General features: G+C 46.7%; 1 protein-coding gene across 3 annotated transcripts in view; it reads right to left on the reverse strand.

Annotated features, from left to right (window-relative positions):
• Positions 1–14,014, reverse strand: part of BRPF3 (bromodomain and PHD finger containing 3) — a 33,154-nt gene extending 19,140 nt beyond the window's left edge. The window contains exons 1-6 of one of the 3 annotated variants that reach the window (XR_009048045.1): positions 13,566–14,014; positions 9,229–10,705; positions 5,713–5,869; positions 3,348–3,479; positions 834–962; positions 228–540 (exon numbers count right to left, since the gene is read on the reverse strand). Coding sequence is in view for 2 of the 3 variants with exons in the window: in XM_057699430.1 (XP_057555413.1) it covers positions 228–540; positions 834–962; positions 3,348–3,479; positions 5,713–5,869; positions 9,229–10,679 (2,182 nt within the window). In the remaining variant the exon portion in view is untranslated. The remainder of the gene's footprint in view (positions 1–227; positions 541–833; positions 963–3,347; positions 3,480–5,712; positions 5,870–9,228; positions 10,706–13,565) is intronic. The other 2 variants (XM_057699430.1, XM_057699431.1) reach the window with 2 other exon arrangements.
• Positions 14,015–21,034: the final 7,020 nt, after the last annotated feature.

Below are 21,034 nucleotides of genomic sequence, written 5' to 3' on the forward strand. Positions count from 1 at the left end.
GTACCTGATTCCCCTTTCCTACCATTCAAGAAGTGCACGGTGAATTAACTTCAACCCTTGGAACTATTCCAGCCACAAGCACATGTACTCCAGACTGTGCCTACCCCCAGCTTTGTTCCTAGAGTCTACCCTGTAGCCCCAAGGCCCGTTCTGATCCTTGGCTCTCTGGGCTCTATCCCTGTGCCTTCTCCTGGCCCCTCTCCTCCCTGCCCGTCCAGGCTTCTCACCGTCTTCCCAGGAGAAGCGGTAAAAGTCCTCCAATTTGGGTGACTCGGGCAGGTGGGTGCCCCTCTCGGGGTCATAGCCGATGTTCTCTGCCTGCCGACGGGCGTGCCGCAGGATGGCCCCTCCCAGGTCCCGCAGGCGGACAGCTGCTCGGTGGAAAATTGTGTCTTTAGCATTATACTTCATGCAGTTGGTAACTATAAGGTTAAAGTCCTCCTCAAACTCCTCCAAGGTGCGGTACAGGTGGGACTCCAGCTTCCGCCTCATGGTAGAAAAATCCATTGGCTTGGATATGAATTCCAGGTAATCTGGAACCTAAACATATAAAACCTGTACAATTACAACAACCATTTACTAGCCAAACAGGCGCACCCTTCACCGGCACTCTTGCCTCCCCGTTTTCTGGTTTGGCCATGCCAGACTCACTCACAGCCCCAGGGCCCTGGCCCACCCTGGCCTGCTGAGCACTCACCATGGGCAACTCTACTAGCCTTGCCAGACACCCCCAGGTTTTGTACGCCCTGTGGCCCAGTCTCCTTCTGGCCTACTCAGACCCTATTTCCATTTCAGGTGGGGCTCACTGCTCAGGAAGTAGCGGGGGAACTTGCCTCACTCAGGTTGACGGGCTCGGCGAAGATGTGTGCGGGATCCTTCTCCTGCAGCAAGTCCAGTGTTGTCCTCAGAAGAACGTTGAATGGCATCAGCTCCAGCTCCATGGTGGCCTGCTGAACCTTGACCTGTGGGGTAGGTGGGGAGAAATCAGGACACCCCACAAAAGAGGCACTGAACTTTTTTTTTTTTTAATTTTAATTTATTTTTTTTCTTAAATGTACTGGCTGCATTGGGGTCTTCGTTGCTGCATGCACACAGGCTTTCTGCAGTTGCAGAGGGCGGGGCCTACTTTTCGTTGCGGTGCACAGGCTTCTCAGTGCGGTGGCTTCTCTTGTTGTGGACCACAGGTTCTAGGTGCATGGGCTTCAGTAGTTGTGGTGCATGGGCTCAGAGCTGTGGCTCAAGGACTCTAGAACGTAGGCTCAGTAGTTGTGGTGCATGGGCTTAGCTGCTCTGCGGCATGTGTGATCTTCCTGGACCAGGGCTTGAACCTGTGTCCCCTACATTGGCAGGCAGATTCTTAACCACTGTGCCACCAGGGAAGCCCACTGAACTTTTTCTTGATAACTTGACTTTCACCACTTATGTACAACAAATTTTCACAAGATATTAAGCTGCCCAGTATTTGAGGAGTTATCATTGAATCTTTAGCCTAGAAATAATGATACCAACAGCTACCACTTTGTGAATATTTCCTATGTATTCAGCTCTATATCAAAACTTACAATAGTTAATACTTTTATAGTCCTTACTAAGTGCCAAGTAACGTTCAAGATAGGTACAAATGAGGTATTTTATAAAGAGGAAACTGAGGCACAGAAGGACTAAGTAAGTGACTGGCCCAAGGTCACACAGCGAATAAGGGACAGAGTTGCGATTCACAGTGCGTACTTTTGGCTACTATGCCACACTGCCTTTCTACTTACACTATCTCAGTTAATCATCACAATATCCTTGAAGGAGAAACTATTATTATCTCTATTTTACAAATGGAATCTGAGGTCTGAAAAGAGTATGATGAGGAGTTACTAACCCAAGGTCACCTGGCTAGAAAAGAACAGAGACGGAATTTAAACCTAGGTCTGACTTAGTCCAAGGGGCACAATGGTGATATAAAATGTCCCTTGGGCCAGAATTCCCACCTAACTGGCCCTTGGGACACCTAGGTCAGCCTAGGGTGACCAGGGCCTTGAGGCTCACCCCCTTAGGCAGCAAGCTGCCTGACATATTTGCAGCAATGTGCTGTACAAATGTTATTTTCCATGTGTGCCCTAATGTGAAAAGGTTGGGAAGCCGTGGATTAGATTATGAGAAGTTCCTGCCTCTTGGCTACATCAAAACAGGTCTGCCTGCATCCCCTGCCTGCTTCCTTTTCCCTTATATTTCTCTGGACCAGAAATGGGAAGAGAAGCTCAGCTGTGGGACCAGGCCTGAGATGGCACAGACAGTATGAATCCACAGACATGTCCTGAGATGTCCTCCATGCCCACCTGTGCTACATACGGCAAGAGCTGCCCAGTCTCAGAGGTGGAAACTCAAGTCCATGAGAGAAGGGCTACAGGTCCATGAGAGAAGGGCTGGAGTGGGGCTGAACAGTGAAGTGGAGTTCGAAGAAAGAGAGAAAGAACATCTTTAACCCAGGCCTCTGAAGCATGCGAGTAACAGCTGCTATTCCTGGACCAGAGAAAACAGTTTTGGCTTGTCATCCATTCAATTAATAGCTTTTGCTCACTGTCATGTGCAGAGTGCTGCAGTAGATACTTCAAGGAGACAAAGAGTATCAATAATGATGATGATGACAGCAGCTGACACTTCTATAGCCCTACTATGTGCCAGGCACTGTTCTAAGCTCTCTATATATACTAAGTCAACTAATCCTCACAACTTTATGAGGTAGGTTCTATTATTACCCCCATTTTACAGTCAAGGAAACTTGAGGTATAAGAAGATTAAGCAACTTAATGTCATATAAGTAGTAAGCGGCAGAGCCAGGATTAAAACCCAGACGGTCTTGGTGCCACACCTCATATTCCTAATTCCTATGCTACACTACCTACCTCAACATTCCCCAAGCGCAGACGCTTAGAATTTCCTTGAAAACAGGTTGGAAAATTTAAATGATTTAAGACTAATAAGTGTTTAAGAGCCAAGTGAGAAACCTCAGAAGCTCCCAGGTCAAAGGTGATACCCATCAGAACGGCCTAAGAAGCTCTTCAAAAAATTCAAGGCCATGCTCCCCCTGAGATTTCCTGAGTGGGAAACTCCGGGGATGGGCCCAGGCATATGATAGATATTAAGCTTATGCTTGAGGCCACCAGGAGCTAAATTCCCAAAGTTTGAAGCCATCAGCAGCACCACACCCCATGCAGAGTAGGCAGGCCTTGGAGCCCACAGTGCTGGGCTGGAAGACGAGAAAGCTGACACCAGGCAGGGCCTCCTGGGTCTCCCGAAGCCACACTGACAGTGGGAAAAAAAAGTCTTGAACAAGAGCCCTGGGGGCTCCTCCTCACCTGCTCCCGCTTGAGCTTTTCTCTTTTCCGAATCAGCTCAATTAGCAGCCGCGCCCGCTCCAAGTCGTGCCGGAGCTTCTGCCAGTATTTCAGCTCTTCTTTCACTGCACTTGTCTTCTCATCCTGCTCCCGCTGCAGGAGGGAAGGGAAAGGAAAGAGGAGCTGTGGGCCTCCATCCTGCCCAAAGTCCTCATCCTGCTCAAGTCTCATGGGGCCTCAGCAGGCAAGAGCCCCATCCCTTTCCTGGACCCATGGTCCTGGAGAGTCCTTCCACCCCCTCTACAATCTGTGCCTTCCTCCTGTGCTTCCCCAGACTTGTAACAATGTTTCTTCACTACAGCACAATAACCACGGCTGGGGTAAGAGCTGGGACTGCTTCCCCCTACCCACAGGGACACCAGAGAGCAGCTGTGCATCCTCAGGGCTGGGAAGAATTTCAGAAGGAAACTAACAGACACCCCAGGGTGAAAAGAATTTCACCCTAGAGCTTCAACTTGGCTAGAAAACAAAGTGAAGTTTTTACTACAAGCTTGTACTTACTGACTTGAACATACCTTAAAACACCACCACCAAAAATGTGATTCCTGCCCTAGAAGAGGTTACAGTGTAGATGAGAGAAAAAAGAGGCCCAGGGTTTGATATACAAGGGCACAGCAGCAAGACAACAAAAAAATGATCAGATAAACTGAATATAAAATGATAAGAGGACATAAAATAGAGAAAATCTCAGTGGGTTGGGGTTAGGTCAGGGATTCCTGGAGTGAGCAATCTCACTAGGGTTTCACATATACTGATGCACATGGATGAACAAAGCAGTAAGAAAGGCCTCTTTTGGAGCCGCAGGGACCAAAAAGCAGAAGTATGAAGGCAGAATTAGTGATTCCTTGCTTGTTGAGAAAAATGGGCTGGCCAGAGCAGAGAAACTGGAGAACAACAAAAGCCAAGGAAGACCCAGGATCCAGCTGGCAAGAAGCTTCCAAATGTCAGGCAAAAAAGCCTGGATATGGCCTGCCTGGAGAGGGGGAATATACTCTGAAAAGGAAATGACAGTATGGAAAATGGTTAAGTGTGTAAGACAGTACCAGTTGTAAAGCAAAGAAAGAATCAGAGGCTGGAGACCACCTAGAAAGCTACTGCTGAAATTGAGTAGCTGTGGAATGGAGATAAAGAGCCATATACTGGTAAATCCTCCGAAACAGAATGGGGGATGATTAACTGTAGCTCTTTACAGAGAGATGAGCTGAAAGCAACTCCAAGGTGGGCAGGGTCTGAAGTCAGGAGGAAGAAGGTTCCATGACAGTGATGGGGAATATATTTATAGAGACGAAGGAAGACAATGAATTCAGTTTACAATACCTGAGTTACAGGAAGCAACAGCTACATGGATGCTTCTAGCTCCTCTGCCCCAGAGGGACTGAGGGCAGAAAAAAAGACAAGAAACCTGGAGCTACTGCTATGCAGTTACTGACAACTGTGAGAGTGGGCAAGCTCTCCGAGCCAACAGGCAGGCAGCAGAGCCCCTGGGAGTGTTACCATTAAGGAATAAGAATTAGGATTGGCACAAGGTGCAGTCAGTGGGTGGAGGGGTTGGGAAATGGTGTCACAGAGACGCTCTAGGACAAAGTGATCGTGGTGTCAAATGTAGTTCAACAGTCTATAAGGTGAGAATCTGAGGAAAGACTTTCTGGGCTTGAAGGGGTCACAGGAAGAAGCTACAGGGGAGCAAGCAGACTATTTCCAGGAGAGATGAAATATACACTTCCCGTGCAGGACTTCAGTTACAAAAAGGCAAAAGTGAAATCAGACAGAACAGAGGGCACCAGAGTCATGGGAAGGGTTGCCTCATCTCTGGAGTAATGGTGTAGGAATATTTAAAGGCAGAAGTAATGGAACAAGTGAAGAGGGAGAGAAAACTAAATATGTTTTTTAAAAGTCTCTCAGGAGGCCTCCACCATCTCGGAAAACACTAAACAGATAGCAACTCCAGTGCCAATGCCAACTGGGCAGGTTGTGCACTACAACCTAGATGGTTAATCTGTGTATTTATTACGAAACAATTTTTTGGCAGATGGCAGTATAGTGTCTTAAAGAAAGCATGCCTTTTCCTAACTTAGGGGGAAAGTTGGGCTTGCTTTCCACTCTCCTCTAGAATTTACTCCAAGCCAAGCCTCTCTCATCCAGAAGGAGCTGCTATCTGGTCTGAAGAGCTCTACAGTGCTAGAGGTCGCTCCTGGGATGGACCACCTATAAGGGTGATGGCTACAGGCAAAGGCCCTGCAGAGGGCTCAGGGAGGGTTGCCCCAACCATCTCTCCTTTGTCACTCTCCACCTCCCTCCACTGCCCTCAAATCACTACTTCACCTACCTGCTCAGCATTCCTTTGGGATTGCAGGTGGGAGTGCAGGCGCCGGATGAGGGGGACACCGTTCCGGGCCTGCCGCTTCAACAGCCAGTAGTTGTGAAGCCGCTGCATGAACTGATTTTTCCTCTGAAAGGAGAGACCACTACAGATCTTGTTCAACCTTGAGTAGAGGCACAGGTAAGTGAAAGACAGGGTCAGTGGGCAGCCCAGATTACAGCCTCCTATCCAGACCCCCCCCGCCAGGTTCATTTCTGAACCTTACAGGGGAAGACAGAATAAAGTGGCTAAATGCCTCACCTCAGAGAAAGGCTTGAAAAGGACAGCAAAGTTAAGCAGCTCAGATTCAGCATGAGATATTTCACTTGATTTTCCACCTCCTGACTTGCAGTCCTGATTCTCCAAAAAGAACCCTCCCCCAGGAACCCTGACCCTACAGTTCTGGAATCCTGAGACACAGGTCTGTGCCCCAACACCACCACTCTTCTCTTGATAAAGGCAGCAAAAGAGAACAGGAACTTGAATAAGCTGTGGGCAATGTGGTCACTATTTCCTGCCCCCTGTGGTTAAGGGTCCCACCAGACCAGGGAGTAGTCCACAGCCAAGCTGGAAGGGAAATTAGTAGGAATACAGCAGGCTACTGCCTTCTGAACCCAAATGCAACCCTTTGGAGTTGTCTGACCTCTGGTTTTTCATTAAAAATCTCAGTAACCTAAAAATGCCTAATTTTGAACCAAATGGGAAAAAAAATGGATCTAAAGATGTAAAAGGATGAAGAATCTGAAAATTTAGCTGGCTAGACAAAGAAAGATAAGTACTGTATGATATCGCTTATGTGTGGAATCTAAAAAAATACAAGGCAATTCCCTGGTGGTCAAGTACTTAGGACTCAGTGCTTTCACTGTGAGGGCCCAGGTCAAAACCCTGGTCGGGGAACTAAGATCCCACAAGCCATGCAGTGAGGCCAAAAAAAGTTAAAAATAAAAAATACAACAAGCTAGTGAATATAACATAAAAGAAGCAGACTCATAGATATAGAGAACAAATGAGTGGTTACTAGTGTGTGTGTCGGGGGGGTCGGGGGTGCAATACAGGGCTGGGGGGGGTACAAACTGTTGGGTGTAAGACAGGCTCAAGGACCTATTGTACAATACGGGAATATAGCCAGTATTTTGTAGTAACTGCAAATAGAATGTAACCTTTAAAACCTGTATGAAAATTTAAAAAAAATTTTTTTTTTAAATTTAGCTGGCTAAACTGTGCCAAAAGGGAAGTCTGGAGGTCAGCGTTTAAGCCAGTTACACATGGAGGGGGGAGGAGTGGGAAGGGAATTAATGAGCGCCCACCATCTCTACCGTAATGTCCAAACTTCAAGGTGGGTCACATTATTCCCATGTTACAAAAGATGGAAAGGCAGCTTAGGAACAGAAGCTGAATACACTGTCAAAGTCACTAACACAGCTAATAAGACGGTGAAGCAGGGCAGAATCTGAACTCATAATCTCTCTGCTACACCATCTGTGTTCCCAAATTGGTTAAGCAAGGCCTTAGTACTCCTGTGGCATTTCCTCTGCTTCTTCTCTTCCTCTTACTCCACTGAAAGGAAGACAATTGTGGCTAAACAAGAAAAGTAGAACCTAAGAAGGATGTTCACGTTGGGCCAGACATTGCTCACCAAGGCCTTGCGTCTTTCCATGGTCAGACATTCCTGCCCCAAAGCCAAGCTTACAAAATCAAGGCCTAGGCCTTTCCCCAAAGAACAGATGCCCCACCAATATCCATGCCAAGCACACCTGCCCAGATGCAGGCAGACCCCTCCCTCTACAACCTCTTGGTCATGGAGGGTCCCAACGGCATTTGTGCAGGTGGGGAAAAGAATAATAATAAAATAGCAGTAGCAGCAGCAGCCACCATTTATTGAGCACTTACTATTTGCCAGGCACTGTGCTGAGTGCTTTACTTATATTATCTCATCTATTTCTCCCAACAATCCTATGAGATAGGTTCAATTACAAATAAATAAACTAAGGCTGAAAGAAGTTAAGTGACTTGCCAAAGATCACACAGGTAGTTAGTGACAGAAGCAAGATTCAAATGCAGGTCTGTCTGATTCTTAGCCAGCATGCTGAGCTGGCCCCTGCAAAAGGCCTGGCAAGAGCAGACCTGACAACCAAAAAGTCTAGCTCCAAGGCATAACCACCCTACCGATGGGGACTAAGCATGGACCCACTCACCTAAGGGGAGAAGGGAGCCTAGAATAGCTCTGTGACTAGAAGGCCCATTTCCAGTTGACTGAATCTAACTCCAGCCATGGCTCATAAGCGCCTCACCCTCTAGATCTTCTCTGCTCTTGTGTTTTCCTTCCAGATCAACAAGTCTGGCTACCTGTTTCCCTCACACAACTCACTCCCCACTGTCTTCCAGTACTTCTTTCTCCCTATCCCTTACACCAAGAGGGACAGACAGCAGGAACAGAACCTAGAGGCGTCACGAAACAGCAAGGGTCTAAGGGTCTGTCGCTTTCCCCCTGGTTCCTTCCAGCCCATAGAACAGGACTTGGCATATAGTAAGTGCTCAATAAACATCTCATTGAATGAATAAAGGAGTGAACAACTTTACCTCCTGTGGCCGCAGTTTCTTCATCTGGGGGTGTGGGAGAAGGTGCAAGGACTATGTTAGATTAATAATCTCCAAGATTCCTTCCTGCTCTAACACTGTAGTCTTTTGAATGAACACTACCAACGAGATGAGCCTCTGCTGGAAAATCTTCCCTGTCTCTTGCTTCTCTGTCAAGCTCCCATCCCCTCCAACAGCTCCAGCTACCTCTCTGATGGTGTAAAACAGGAACAATGGTTTCTCCACAGACTCAGTGGGGGCCAAGGCAGGTTAGTTACACAGCAGAGCTGAGTGATCTTCTTTCCTCTAAATCTAAAAGCTTCTCAGGAGGAGACACAGCATATCTTCCCCACACAACCACCCCCTTATATAAAGTTCCCATCATTCTCAGGACAGAGCTTTCTGGACAGCAGATACCCATACTGACCCCTTGAAACAGTGGTTCTCAACTGGAAGTAGTTCTGTCCCCATAATGTTAGAAAAATATGTGGGGAGCATCTGAGATTGTCACAAAGACCAGGCAATGAGGGAGGGAGTGCAAATGGCACTTACAAAGACTAGGGACGCTAAAAATCAAGAAATGCATGGGACAGTCCTAACAATGAACTACGTCCTGTCCAAAATGCCACTTGTGCCATACTGAAAAATATTACCTTAGACATCCTGTCGCCTGGGTCTCTAAGCAACTGTCTCACCCCAAACCAAAGGAAATACATTACTCTGAAGGGCACAATCAAAACCACAAACCAGGCCAGGCAAGCCCAGGGTCCAAAGGAGAAGTCTAAATCTGAGAGCACAGAAGAGAATAGGTATTCACCAACCTTGGGGAAGGAAGCCTGGCTTAGGGCCAAAACCAGCCCAAGAAGAAACCATGAGTCCCTGGGGAGCCCTCCTGGGCAGGCTCACCTGTAAGAGGGTATCTGTGGGACAGCGACCAAGGGGACGGTGGAGGGCGTGTCTCGCCCCACTTCCTCTGGCTCCTTCTTGATCCTTTGCTTCAAAGTCATCTTGTTCTTCTTGGACACTCCCTTGAGGGGGCCGCCTACCCCACCTTGGCCTTCATCTTCCTCCTCCTCTTCTACCTCTTCCTTCTCTTCCTCCTCCCCACAGCCCTCCTTCAGCCCTTCCTCGTCCCCAGCCTCACTGAGGCTTCCAGGGGAGTCACCCTTCCTCCTAGCAGTGGCAGCACCTGGTGGCGAATGGGCCTCACAGTAGGCGGTCTTGCGCACTGTGAAGATGGTGCCATTGAGGCTGGTCTCACGCATAGGCTCAATCTTCATGAAGAGCCCAGCCCGCTGTGCACAAGTCACATGGAAGGCCGTGTAGCAGTTCACCTTATGGCACTGGATGGCTGCACCCAGCCCCTTCTGCTTGCAGATATAGCAGGTTAGTTTCCAGCGAGCAGGTGGGATGTTGTCGATGCCCTCAATGGGCTCCAGGAACACGGTGTTAGCAAAGCAGACTTCAGGGATCCAGATGGCACACACCACGTGGGCCCAGTGCCCATCGCTGGTCTGTTTGAAGGCGCCACCCTTGTTGGGGCAGAGGACGCAATCCACAGGCCGGGACGGAGACTGTAGGCAGCAGCGGCATAGCCACTGGCCCTCGGGGATGTAAGGGACGCCATAGCACTCCTGGTGTACAGCCAGGTTGCAGATGTCACAGAAGAGAATGACGTTGCTGTTGTGGCATTCGTCATCCAGGCACACGCAGCAGAAAGCATCTTCGTCAATGAGTGACTGCTGGGCCCCACTGCTGCGACTCTCCAAGTATGACTCCTTCTCAAGCCGGTCCACCAGTAGCTCAAAGGTGTCTGCTGACACTAAACTGTGCCCATCTACTCGCCGCTTCTCATTTACCATATCCAGCCAGGCAAGATCCTCCTCATCCATGTCATACTCTACTTCTGCATCCAGGTCTTCAGGCGGCTTCTCAATGTAGCGGTAGTAGGCAGCAGGCAGCGGCGGTGCTTCTGGCTGACTGCCTGAGTCCACCATGCGGAAGCTGGCTTGCGGGAGGTGGAAGGAAGTGCCAGATGCATGCTTGGAGCAGGATTCCTTCTTCTTGCCCTTGGATGAGGGTTTTTTGGACTTGCCAGGGAACTGAGGCTGCTCACTGTTTTCCTTGTTACTATTGCATTCAGTGATATCCTGGGCGGTCAATTCATCCTCTGTGATGATCTTGAGAGGGTCATAGATGCTAATACGATGCAGACGTCCATCGATGTCCACCTCAACAATCCGCTGGGCCTGAGCATATGTCAGGGTCTCCCGGGTGGGTGAGCACTTCAGACTATAGGGGGATGGGGAACGCCGGCCCTCGGCATTCTGCCGCGACTTCCGGCGAGGCTTCCTCATGGCACCTGGGAACCAGTGAGACAGGCCTAAGGAGAGAAGGCCAGGAGACTGTGAGCCGGACGTTCAGGCATGCATGCATTCATTCACCCTTTGATTTGATCAAGTGGCTACTGAGCAAACTGGCTGTTCCCTGTCTGAACATCCTGCCCCTAGGCATCCACATTGCTTGCTCCTCATCTCCGCCAAGGCTTTCCATAAACAGTGCTTCTCAGTGAGACCTATGACCATTCTATCCAAAACTGCAAATCCCTTTCCCCCACCAGCCATCTTTCATCTTTATTTTTCCCTGTCACACTCACCAATTTTTACTGTGCTATGTAATTTACCTATTTATCATGTATATTTGTTTCCTTCCACTAGAATGTAAGGTCCATGAGAGGAGGGATTTTTGCCTTTGTTCAACTGTATCTCCAGCACCTGGAGCGGTGCTTGACTCTTAAGTAAGCACTCAGTAAGTGTTAGCTGAATGAAATGAGAAATCAAACAGACATGATGCCTGCCCTCAAGGAGCTCTGTCTGATTGAAGGGACAGAAAAGTAAACAGATCACTACAACAGATCACTACAGATCAACGCAACATAGAGAGCTACTGTTCTAATGAGGTACATAAGGCTGTGGGACACCTAACTATGGAAAAGGGGGTGGTGGTTAAGGCTTAGGAAAGGAGTAAACAAGAACAGCATCCACTTACAAGCACTACACACGGACTGTGGCCCAATGGGGGATCAAAAATCCACAGGTCTAGAGCCCTCTCCCAACCCATCTTACTATGATCAGAAACCCTATCCCCTCACCACACCCAAAGGTGAAAGCACCTGAAATGTCTATCACATGTGGTCTAAGGACTTCAAACTACAATGTGCAGGGTATTCTCTGCAAAAGGCAACATTCAGGATGCACTGGCTAGTACATCTCTAAGCACAAACCCTGGAAGCTCTGGGAGTGGCCCCAAGTGACCTATGTGGGACCCGCACTGGACCTAAGGCCAAGGTAACTGGGGCAATTATCTGGAGTAAACTGTCAACGCATCTGTTACCTCAAAAGTCCCTCTCTCCCAAAATACATCCAGTCTACCCTTGTGTCCTGAGGTGTGGGCAGGGACTTGGAAGGGTATGAACAGAGAGACGATTTCAAGGAGAAAAACAGAATTTGCCATCTTGCTTGCAGGATCTACCATCTTTACCTATAACGTGGAGATGGTGATGATAACGTAGCACACTTTTACCAACTACAAAGCCCTTTTACTTTTAATGTTTTTCACAACTACCTTGGAAAAGAGAATAGATATCGTCATCTCCATTTTACAGATGAAGAAACAGAAGCTCAGAAAGGTGTCACTCCACCCAAAGGTGGTAAAGCTACAATTTAAACCCAGATCTTCTGATCTGCCCAACTCATCTCACTAGGACGTAAGAACACCACAGAGATGCCGTGGTCTGGTACAAAATGAGGCTCTGAGGCAATCCAGGTTCTAATCTTGGCCCTGTGTGACCCGGAGAAAGTCACTGAATCATTCTGTACCCCCACACTCTGTCAGTAAAATGAAATTAATAAAATCTATCTCTTAAGGGTTTCTATTTGTTAGTAAGGTATTATTAACATCCTTATTTTGAAAGCCTTCCAATCCCAAAGACTGAAACAAACAAACAAGCAAACAAACAAAAACAACTTGGCCGACGCACATTGCCAGGCAGGCACAAACCCTGTTTGGAACTAAAGGAAAGAGAATCATCGTAGAAAATCTGTCCAGGTTCCAGAGACCCTTGGCCACTACATGCCTCACAAATGCCAACACCCTGGGGGCAGCCCGGGCCAACAGACCTGCTTTACTACCTCCACCCCTTCAACGGCATGGAGACCCTTGCAGAGGTATGAAAATCTACCTCCATAGTAACTTGAAATGGTTCAGAGACGGGAGGTAGCTCCTCCTTTGTCAAAGCCACGGTATACTCTCCCTCCCTACCCGCTACCTCCTAGTATCTCTCAACCAAGGAGCAAGTAGCTACAGAGACCCCTGCTGTCCTAGCCAAGCCTCTAGACACTGGGGGGCAAACTCCAGAGGGGGAAGGGCTGCTGCTGAGGAAAAGAAAACGCGTTTCGCCCGCAAGAAGCTTACAGTCTCGTTTTTTGGCGGGAGTTTCTCATCCCACACAGCCCTTCCCACATACACAGCTCCAAATACCTCCAACATCCCCAGAGGTCTACTTGGCTTGCCCCGAGCCCCCACTCGCCCACCCCACCCAGGTCCGCGAGGAAGGAGGAGTTTCTGCAATTTCAGTGTTCCCCCTGCACCCTACACGAGATACTCATGAGACAAGTGAGGCCCCCAGCTAAGGCTCCTGCCCCTTTAAAGGGGCACCTCTTCCAGAAGAATCTTGACCCTTCGGAAGAGAAAGGAGGGAAACAACACCTCCTCACCACAGGGGAGGGGGAGAGCGCGCCAGAGACAGACTGACTGGGAGTCCGACCCTCAGACAGAGAGAGCTAGCGCCTGCGAACGAGCGGGGCACAGAGGCGAGCGCCCATTGGCCGCCTCACCTGCCCGTCAGGAGGAACCGGGGGGCCAAGGGACGCTCAGGGGCTGGAACTCTCCTCTGGGCTAACCAATTGGAGAACGTGGAGGGGGCGGGGCTCGGCGGCTCGGCTTCCAGGGCCAGGGGGAAACAAGATGGCGGCTGCGGGAGGGGGTCTTCGCTTTTCAGCTCCCCCCCTCACCCGCCTTCTCCTTCCCCGCCGCCACCGTGGCTCCAGGAGAGAGCTTTCACGCCGCCCCCGCCCCGCTCGGGATGCCCCTCGCTTCCCTCTTCCACCCCGCTAGATCCTGGTCCCCGTAGGCCCCGCTGCCCCCGCCCCCGCTCTGTCCAGCCCCGCTGCCGCCCCCATTACCTCAGCCGCCGGCCCGGCCCCACCGTTCGGGGCCCCTGGGCGCGGGTGGGCCGGCCGTCTAGCAGGTCGGCGCGGCCCGGGGAGCGGAGCGCGGCCTCCTCCCGCGCTGGCCTCTGCGGCCACTGCCGTGCCCCCTCCCGGCCCGCGCTGGGGCCCCGGCCCGGCCGCCGCCGCCGCTCCCGGGGGAGGAGGGGGAATGGAGCCGCCGCCGCCGCCGCTGCTGCCACGGAGCCCGGCCGAGGGGAGGGAGGGATCAGCCCCCAGGCAGGATCCGCCCCTCCGGCCTCCCCCCCTCCCCCCGCCACCTCCACCCCTTCCCTCGCTCCCTCTCTGGCTCTGCGGGCTCTCCCGCTGAACAGGAGCGAGAGCGCGAAAGAGGGGGGAACAGGGAAAAAATCCCCCCGCCCGTGCCCGGCGCGGCGGCGGCCGGGGCGGCGCGGAGAGGAGCGCGGAGCCGCTGCCGCCACAGGGCACCGTCCCTTGCTCGGCCTCACGGTGGCGATGCGGACGCGGCAGGGGCGCGGAGCAAAGGCGGCATCTGCGCCCGCCGCGGCCCCGGCTCACCCCGGCCCGGCTCGTCACGGGGCGAGCCAGGCTAGAGAGCTGGGGGACGTTCGGGTCCAAATGGGAAAGACGGGGTCTCTAACTCGGAGTGGTCAGTCATCCCCTCCCCCAACCCTGCGAGGGAGGCGGCTAAGGTTTGGAGCAACAACCCCCCTCCCTGAGCTAGAGGGTCCCTCCAAAGGCTAAGCCAAGAGTAGTCATTGAAGACAAAACCGATCTGCAGTTTCTTGGGGTGCAGGTGCCTGCACTACTCCCAGAAAGTCGCCCCCCTCCCCCCGTGCTCCAGTCCGGAGGACAAAGGTCTTTCGATGGCTCATACTCTTCCCCCGGTGAGGACAGCCGGGGAAGACCTGTCTCTGTTGTGTACAGGTGAGCGTCTTATTCCCCACGAGACATCCTTCTTAAGAAACAGACCTGAGTTTTCGTTGTGTGCCATCTTCTCCCTTCTGTGTTTAAAAAGAGTAAACAGAAAAGTTTGACAGCCTACTTAAGACGTCTGGGAACTCGCTTGTCACAATAGACATGGGAAACACTCTCCTTAAACCTGATTTGGCTAGGAGTCGGTTAGTTTAATGCAAAAGCGGCTTTCTAATAGATGTTTGACAAATGGCAACTTCAGACTTTCAGATATAATCAGCCTGGCTTTTGTTTTGGTAAATAAATTTAAGAAGAGAAAAGGGCTCCTTTGCCACCCCTTTTGCCTATAAATTGGAAAGCTTACCTCATATGACTGAAGTCTTAAGCACCAATATTTAACGATGTTTATAAAGGATGTATGGATAGGCTGCCTTTAAATGCGAAGATGAATGACATGTTTTGAAAGCGTTTCCTCTGCCCGCGCTGGTGGTGTAGCTTGGTAAGACTTTCACAATTTCTTGCTTGGTTCTGATGATCAGTGACAGATTGCAGAGTCAGAGGATGAAGGATAAAGGCTTAGGATCCAAGTCTTCCAGTGTTTCAACTGAACGAACTGCTACTTTTGAAGTATAGATATTCATTATCCTAATTTAAACATATTGTGTTTTGAATTTGAAAGTTTGATAAAAGTAAGGATGCTAATTTGTATAACAAAGATGTTTTCCTGATTACATGGTAGCACCTTCTGGCAGAATGATAGCAAAAATATTTCATTACCCAGTTTCTTTTTTTTTTTTTTTTTAGAAAAAGGGAGTGGCTTGTGAAGATAAGCAAGGGCAGGACATGGCATTGTTTTGAAAGCTGTCAAGGTGAAATAGTATCAATTAAGTGTTTTAAGGCTAGGGGGAATGATCATCTGGAGGCAAGGTGTGGAAGAAAAGATGATTAATTGTGAAAGGGAAAGCCCCAGAGGCAAGACAATATTACAATTACTTTTAGTTAAAGGAGAGAAAAAAAAAAGAAAACTAATAGAAACAAGAACACTGAATTTCATTTCTTGTTCTTTTAAAATGTGAAATATAACCATTTCAACACATAACTAGTAACTTTTATTTCTTGATGGATGTTCTCAAAATTTATTTAGTACAATTCACAGTTGTACTAAATACTTTGCGGAAACTTAATGAATAAATACTTTGAGGAAAATGTATTGGTTTCCATTTGTAACAGTAAGCAAAATAATGATTTAAATGCTGTCGAAAATGCATTGTTAACCTGATATATATGATTTCCAGTTTCTTCTATTCAAAGCTTTCATAGAAGACCTTATGCAGGGTAAATGTGTCTCTTCCATTTTCAACTTCCACTTTCTTAATGGTAACTTTACGGTTGTCCTCACTTTTATTTTAGATATTTAGAATTGGTTTCTGTTAGTATAACTACACATATAACCAGTTCACTATGATGTAGTCTTATATGTAACGTGGGACAATTATGTCATTAAAAACAAATTTGGAACATGTATCAAAAATCCTAGAGGCACTAAATTTAACTCACTTTCATCTTTAGCTGTTTTAAAGAGTTTAAATTCACCAGCCCTTGGCCTTTGCATTAAACCATACAGCAATTCAGTTCAACAAACAGAGGCACAGACTTTTGATTCCCAATAGTAGTTTTTAAAAATTCTCCGTTTCTAAGTAGAGACTAACTTAATTTGGAGTAGGAAACTGTTTTACCACTTAAATCCAAAAAGGGAAACATGAATACAAAACATTTCCCCCTCAATTTTTTTTTCAGCATCTCAGGATATCTTTGTCAACAATATACTATTATCATTAGTTTACCAAGGCAAGAAACCTCTGAAGGGTCGGATGCAATATCCACTGGATTAATAAAATGTGTGATGAAAAGAAAATAGACTTTGATAGCTAAATTTTTTTAATAGAATATTCCTTCCTTAGACCTTGACTAAAAGAATTCTAAACCATAAGTAGGAAGAATATGGGAGGTTGGAATCATTGTAATATTTTTTATGCTGTAATAAAAATGCTTTAAGAATATAGTTTGCTTAGAAAAAGGAAAAAATTTAGCCGTGCTAAGAGGCTTTAAATTGAATACCACACCCTCTAAATTTAATTCCAGTCATTTATTCCTATAACAGACTTATGGAACATCTCCTGTGTCCAACACTGTACAAGTTGCTTCGGAAAATAATGACAAAATCTCAACCTAGAAAGGGCATAGTGATCATGTGTAAACATAGAATATATTTTTCTTTCCCTTGAGTAGTGTACAATCAAGAAGCAAGCTAGAAATAACTGGAAAATACATGCAGGAGAAATTAGATAAGGCAGTGAATAGTGTAGAGCCACTACCACTATTCAGATGGAGACTTCTTTTAGCCTGGTTCTAAATAGTGATGGGTGTGAATTGGTGAAAAGAATGTGGAATGACATTATTAGGTTTGTGACAGGGCAGCCCAGGCAAAGGGACAATATGCAGGGAATAATAAGGAAATTAAAATTATATTTTAATTTTTCAGATTAAAAGTTGAATTGGGTATGAGGCATGGCAAGGGTATAGGGATAACAAAAATAATACCTAACACTTATGTGCAAGTACTGTGCTTAGTGCTTTACATACTGTATTTATTAAAAATCTTCATTGCACTTAAAAAACAAGCTAGCTTAATTAATAAAGGAAATCTCCTGATTCTCATAAAGGAAATCTCCTGATTCTCATAACCAGAAAGTCCAGGAGCGCCTCTGGTTTTAGGTAAAGTCAAGTCAAGAGATTTCAGATTATGTCATCGGGGACATAGTCTCTTGCAGTCTCTCAGCCAACCTGAACTAATAGCTATGGCCAGAAGGACATGATACTCTGATAAGATGTGGTCATTGTTCACTACCAGAACCAGAGGACACAGGCAGGAGGTGATTCTCCAAAGATACAGTGGGTACTTGTACAAAATAAGTCCAATAGGCATGCCATATCTCATTTATCAATTTGTAACTATGAAATTATTATTAGGGTCCCCATTACACGTAGGATAAACTAGAGCAGGAACAGTATTAGGTAAACCAGGAAGGATTTGTAGTATTTATCTATAGTAGATAATTAGACGTGAAAATAAAAGGGCATTAATCAGAATGGTGGAAGAGATGGTAGAGAAAGAGGAGGGAAAGGAAGGGCCAAATCAGAAATCAGAAGACAAATCAACAGTTTTATGAATGACTGGACATAGGGACAAAGGAGAAGAGCAAGGATGAATCTAAGCTCAAATTTAGGAGGTTTTGACAGTGCTGGTGTGGTCATTGCAAATTAAGAAGTAGTAAAGGGTTATGCAGGAGCTCCTTTTGGGTCTGAGGGCCCTTGGATTGAGGAAATAAATCAGCTGAAGTTCTCTGGAGCCCCTTTTAGTCACGCTGAAATACATATTCATTCAATAATTATCCATGAGCTGCAGGTAAGGTTCTATTTCATGCCTGTGAAGACCACAAAGGTGAAAAGTCTATGCCCTCACACTTGAAGTCACTTAAAATCTAATCACAGGAATAAAGCGAGTATATTAGTAACTGGAACATGGAATGGCATACAAGCACTGCAAGAAAAATGCAAGCAAAGTGGCAAGAGAGAGATGAGAGAGAAGAGGGCAAGGCTCCATGAACAAGGTGCCAGTTGAGCTCCACCTTAAAGCTCGGGTTGAGTGTTAACTAGGAGGATGGTAGAGGGAGTGCGGTCCAGGCTGAGCACCAGCATGAGCAGAGGAAGGTGGGACACTGTAGTATTGATTCAGGGAACAGTGGTTTACCCCATTTGACCAAAAATGGGAGATGTGAGAGGAAAGACTAGAAAGATAAAAACAAAGTCAGAGCATGGAGTCTGTGGTGTAGGGCACTGGATGTGAAGGGGTAGTAGTTCCTCATGATTTTTAGAACAAGGAAATGGCTTAAATAATTCATGCTTTAAGATCCAATCAAGCAAGAGTATGGTACAGTGTGGTTTAAATTCTCACATTACCCTCTTTGGACTTGAATTCTGGCTAGAACATTTTACCATATTCTTAGTGAAACATTGAACAACAAACCCGAAAGTAAATAGTATGTGGCAAGTGTAAATTGTTCACTCTGATTTAATGTCCTTTCATTTCAACCTTTAATTAGCATTTCTGTTAAGTCTTAAACTTTTAATCATGCGTGAAGTCAGGACACCATAAAGTATGTTATTTCCATATTTCAACAAAAGAACTGGCCCTGCAAGTAGTCACCTATTTGGTATAATTTTACTAAAGAGAGAAAATGGACAAAGAGTAATAGCACCTAAAAAATAATAATAGCACCTACCAAACCAGAACCTGCATTTTAACAAAATCCCCCTAGGTGATTCACACGTGTGGTGGTTAATTTATGTGTCAGTTTGGGCTAACGCATAGCTGGTAAAACGTTATTACTAGGTGTCTGTGAAGGTGTTCCTGGAAGAGGTTAGCATTTTAATAGGTTGACTGAGTAAAGAAGATCACCCCTACTAGTGTGGATGGGCATCATCCAGTCTGTTGAGAGCCTGACTAGGACAAAAAGATAGAGGAAGGTTGAATTTGCTCTCTGGTTGAGCTGGGACATTATCTTCTCTTGTCCTTGGACATTGGTTGTCCTGGCTCCCACGCCTTTGGACTTGACTAAATTATAACAGCAGCTATCCTGGTTCTCCAGCTTGCAGATGACAGATCATGGTATTTCTTGGCCTCCATAGTTGCTTGAACCAATTCCTGTAATATCTATTGATTCTATTTCTCTGCAGAACCCTGACTAATATAATGTGCATATTAAAGTTAAGAAGCAGTGTATTAGAGGATATTAGATAATTCTAGGATTAAAGTGTTTTAAGGTCCTTGCATTATCTGGGAAAAGTGTAAAGCTCAAGGATTAATATTTGCCTTTGAGGGCTTCCTAGGTGGCGCAGTGTTAAGAATCCACCTGCCAATGCAGGAGACACGGGTTCCATCCCTGCTCCAGGAAGATCCCACATGCCACAGAGCAACTAAGCCCATGCGCCACAACTATTGAGCCTGCGCTTTAGAGCCTGTGAGCCACAGCTATTGAGCCCATGTGCTGCAACTATTGAAGCCCATGCGCCTAGAGCCCATGTTCTGCAAGAAGAGAAGCCACGGCAATGAGGAGCCCGCACACCACAACGAAGAGTAGCCCCCACTCACTGCAATTAAAGAAAGCCCACGCACAGCAAAAAAGACCCAACACAGCCAATTGAATAAATAGGTAAATTTATTTTAAAAAATTTGCCTTTGATTAGTCAAGAATACCTGTTGTAATGTATGATTCCATTTATTTGAAATTCTGGAAAATGCAAACTAATCTATAGTGACAGAAAGCAGATTGGTGGCTGCCTGGAGGTAGAAGAGAGGACTGACTATAAAGGGGTATATGGGAACTTTGGGGAGTGACGGAAACATTCTGTAAGTTGATTGTGGTGATAGAGAAACATTTGTCAGAAGTTATCAAACTACTGTATAGCCATAGTTCGATTAAAAAATATCCAGCTTGCTACCTTTTGCCTTACACTGAATCCTACCAGATATCAAAATACTCCCTCCCCTTCCCCCAACACACACAATTTTAAACAACTTTTTATTACCTCACTCAAAATTGAGTAGTCAGTCAGTCAAGAACCAACAGATACATGAGGAAAATCTCATGAACCTCATAGCCCCAAACAAGGAACAGAGGGGAGACAATGTAGAGCACCAAAGAAGTCTTAACAAACAGATCTCAGCCTTAAAGAGTAGCATCCATGAAATGGGAACACGATAATATGAGAAAAGAAAGGAGGGAGGCGAGGAGGGAGAATGAAAAGACTCAGTCAGAAAATAAAGACAAACTCTTGACAGTTAAAAATAAGAAAATACAAAAGATTTTAAAAGATACAGTGGAAAATTTGGAAGGTGAAGGTGAAGTCCCCCAGAGTAGAGGGAAAATAGGAAAGTAACGAGAAGAGGAAAGAGAATTTGGGGATGAATTCAGGATACCCAACATCCCATCTATAGTAATTCTAGAAAGACAAATGATAAACTTTCCCAGAAATGAAGGTCTTGAGTTTCCAGAATGAAAGACTCCCCCAGTGCCCTGGTACAGTGAATGCAAAAAAAAAGATCTAAAATGAGAACACTAGTGGTAGAAAAAGGGAGGATCCTAAAAGCTTCCAGAGGGAAAAAGCAGGTCACATAGAAAAGATTACAAATCAGAATGATACCAAGTTAGAAGACATCAGAATAATCCCTTCAAAAGCTGAGAGAACATTGTTTTCCATATTGAAGTATATGCCTCCCCCAAGTATCAAGTGTGGGAATAGTATAAAGACAGTTTCAGACTTGAAAGGTCTCATTTATCTATTCTTTCTCAGGAAGCAACTGGATGATGTTTTCCACCAAATGATGGAGAAAAAAATCAAGAAAAGTAAAAGTCACAGTGTCCATGAAGTGGGATCCAATACAAGAAAGAAGCAAAAGGCATCTGCAATTATGAAGGGAAATCCCA

This window comes from Hippopotamus amphibius, chromosome 11 (genome assembly GCF_030028045.1).
Source record: "Hippopotamus amphibius kiboko isolate mHipAmp2 chromosome 11, mHipAmp2.hap2, whole genome shotgun sequence".
Classification (NCBI taxonomy): Eukaryota; Metazoa; Chordata; class Mammalia; order Artiodactyla; family Hippopotamidae; genus Hippopotamus; species Hippopotamus amphibius.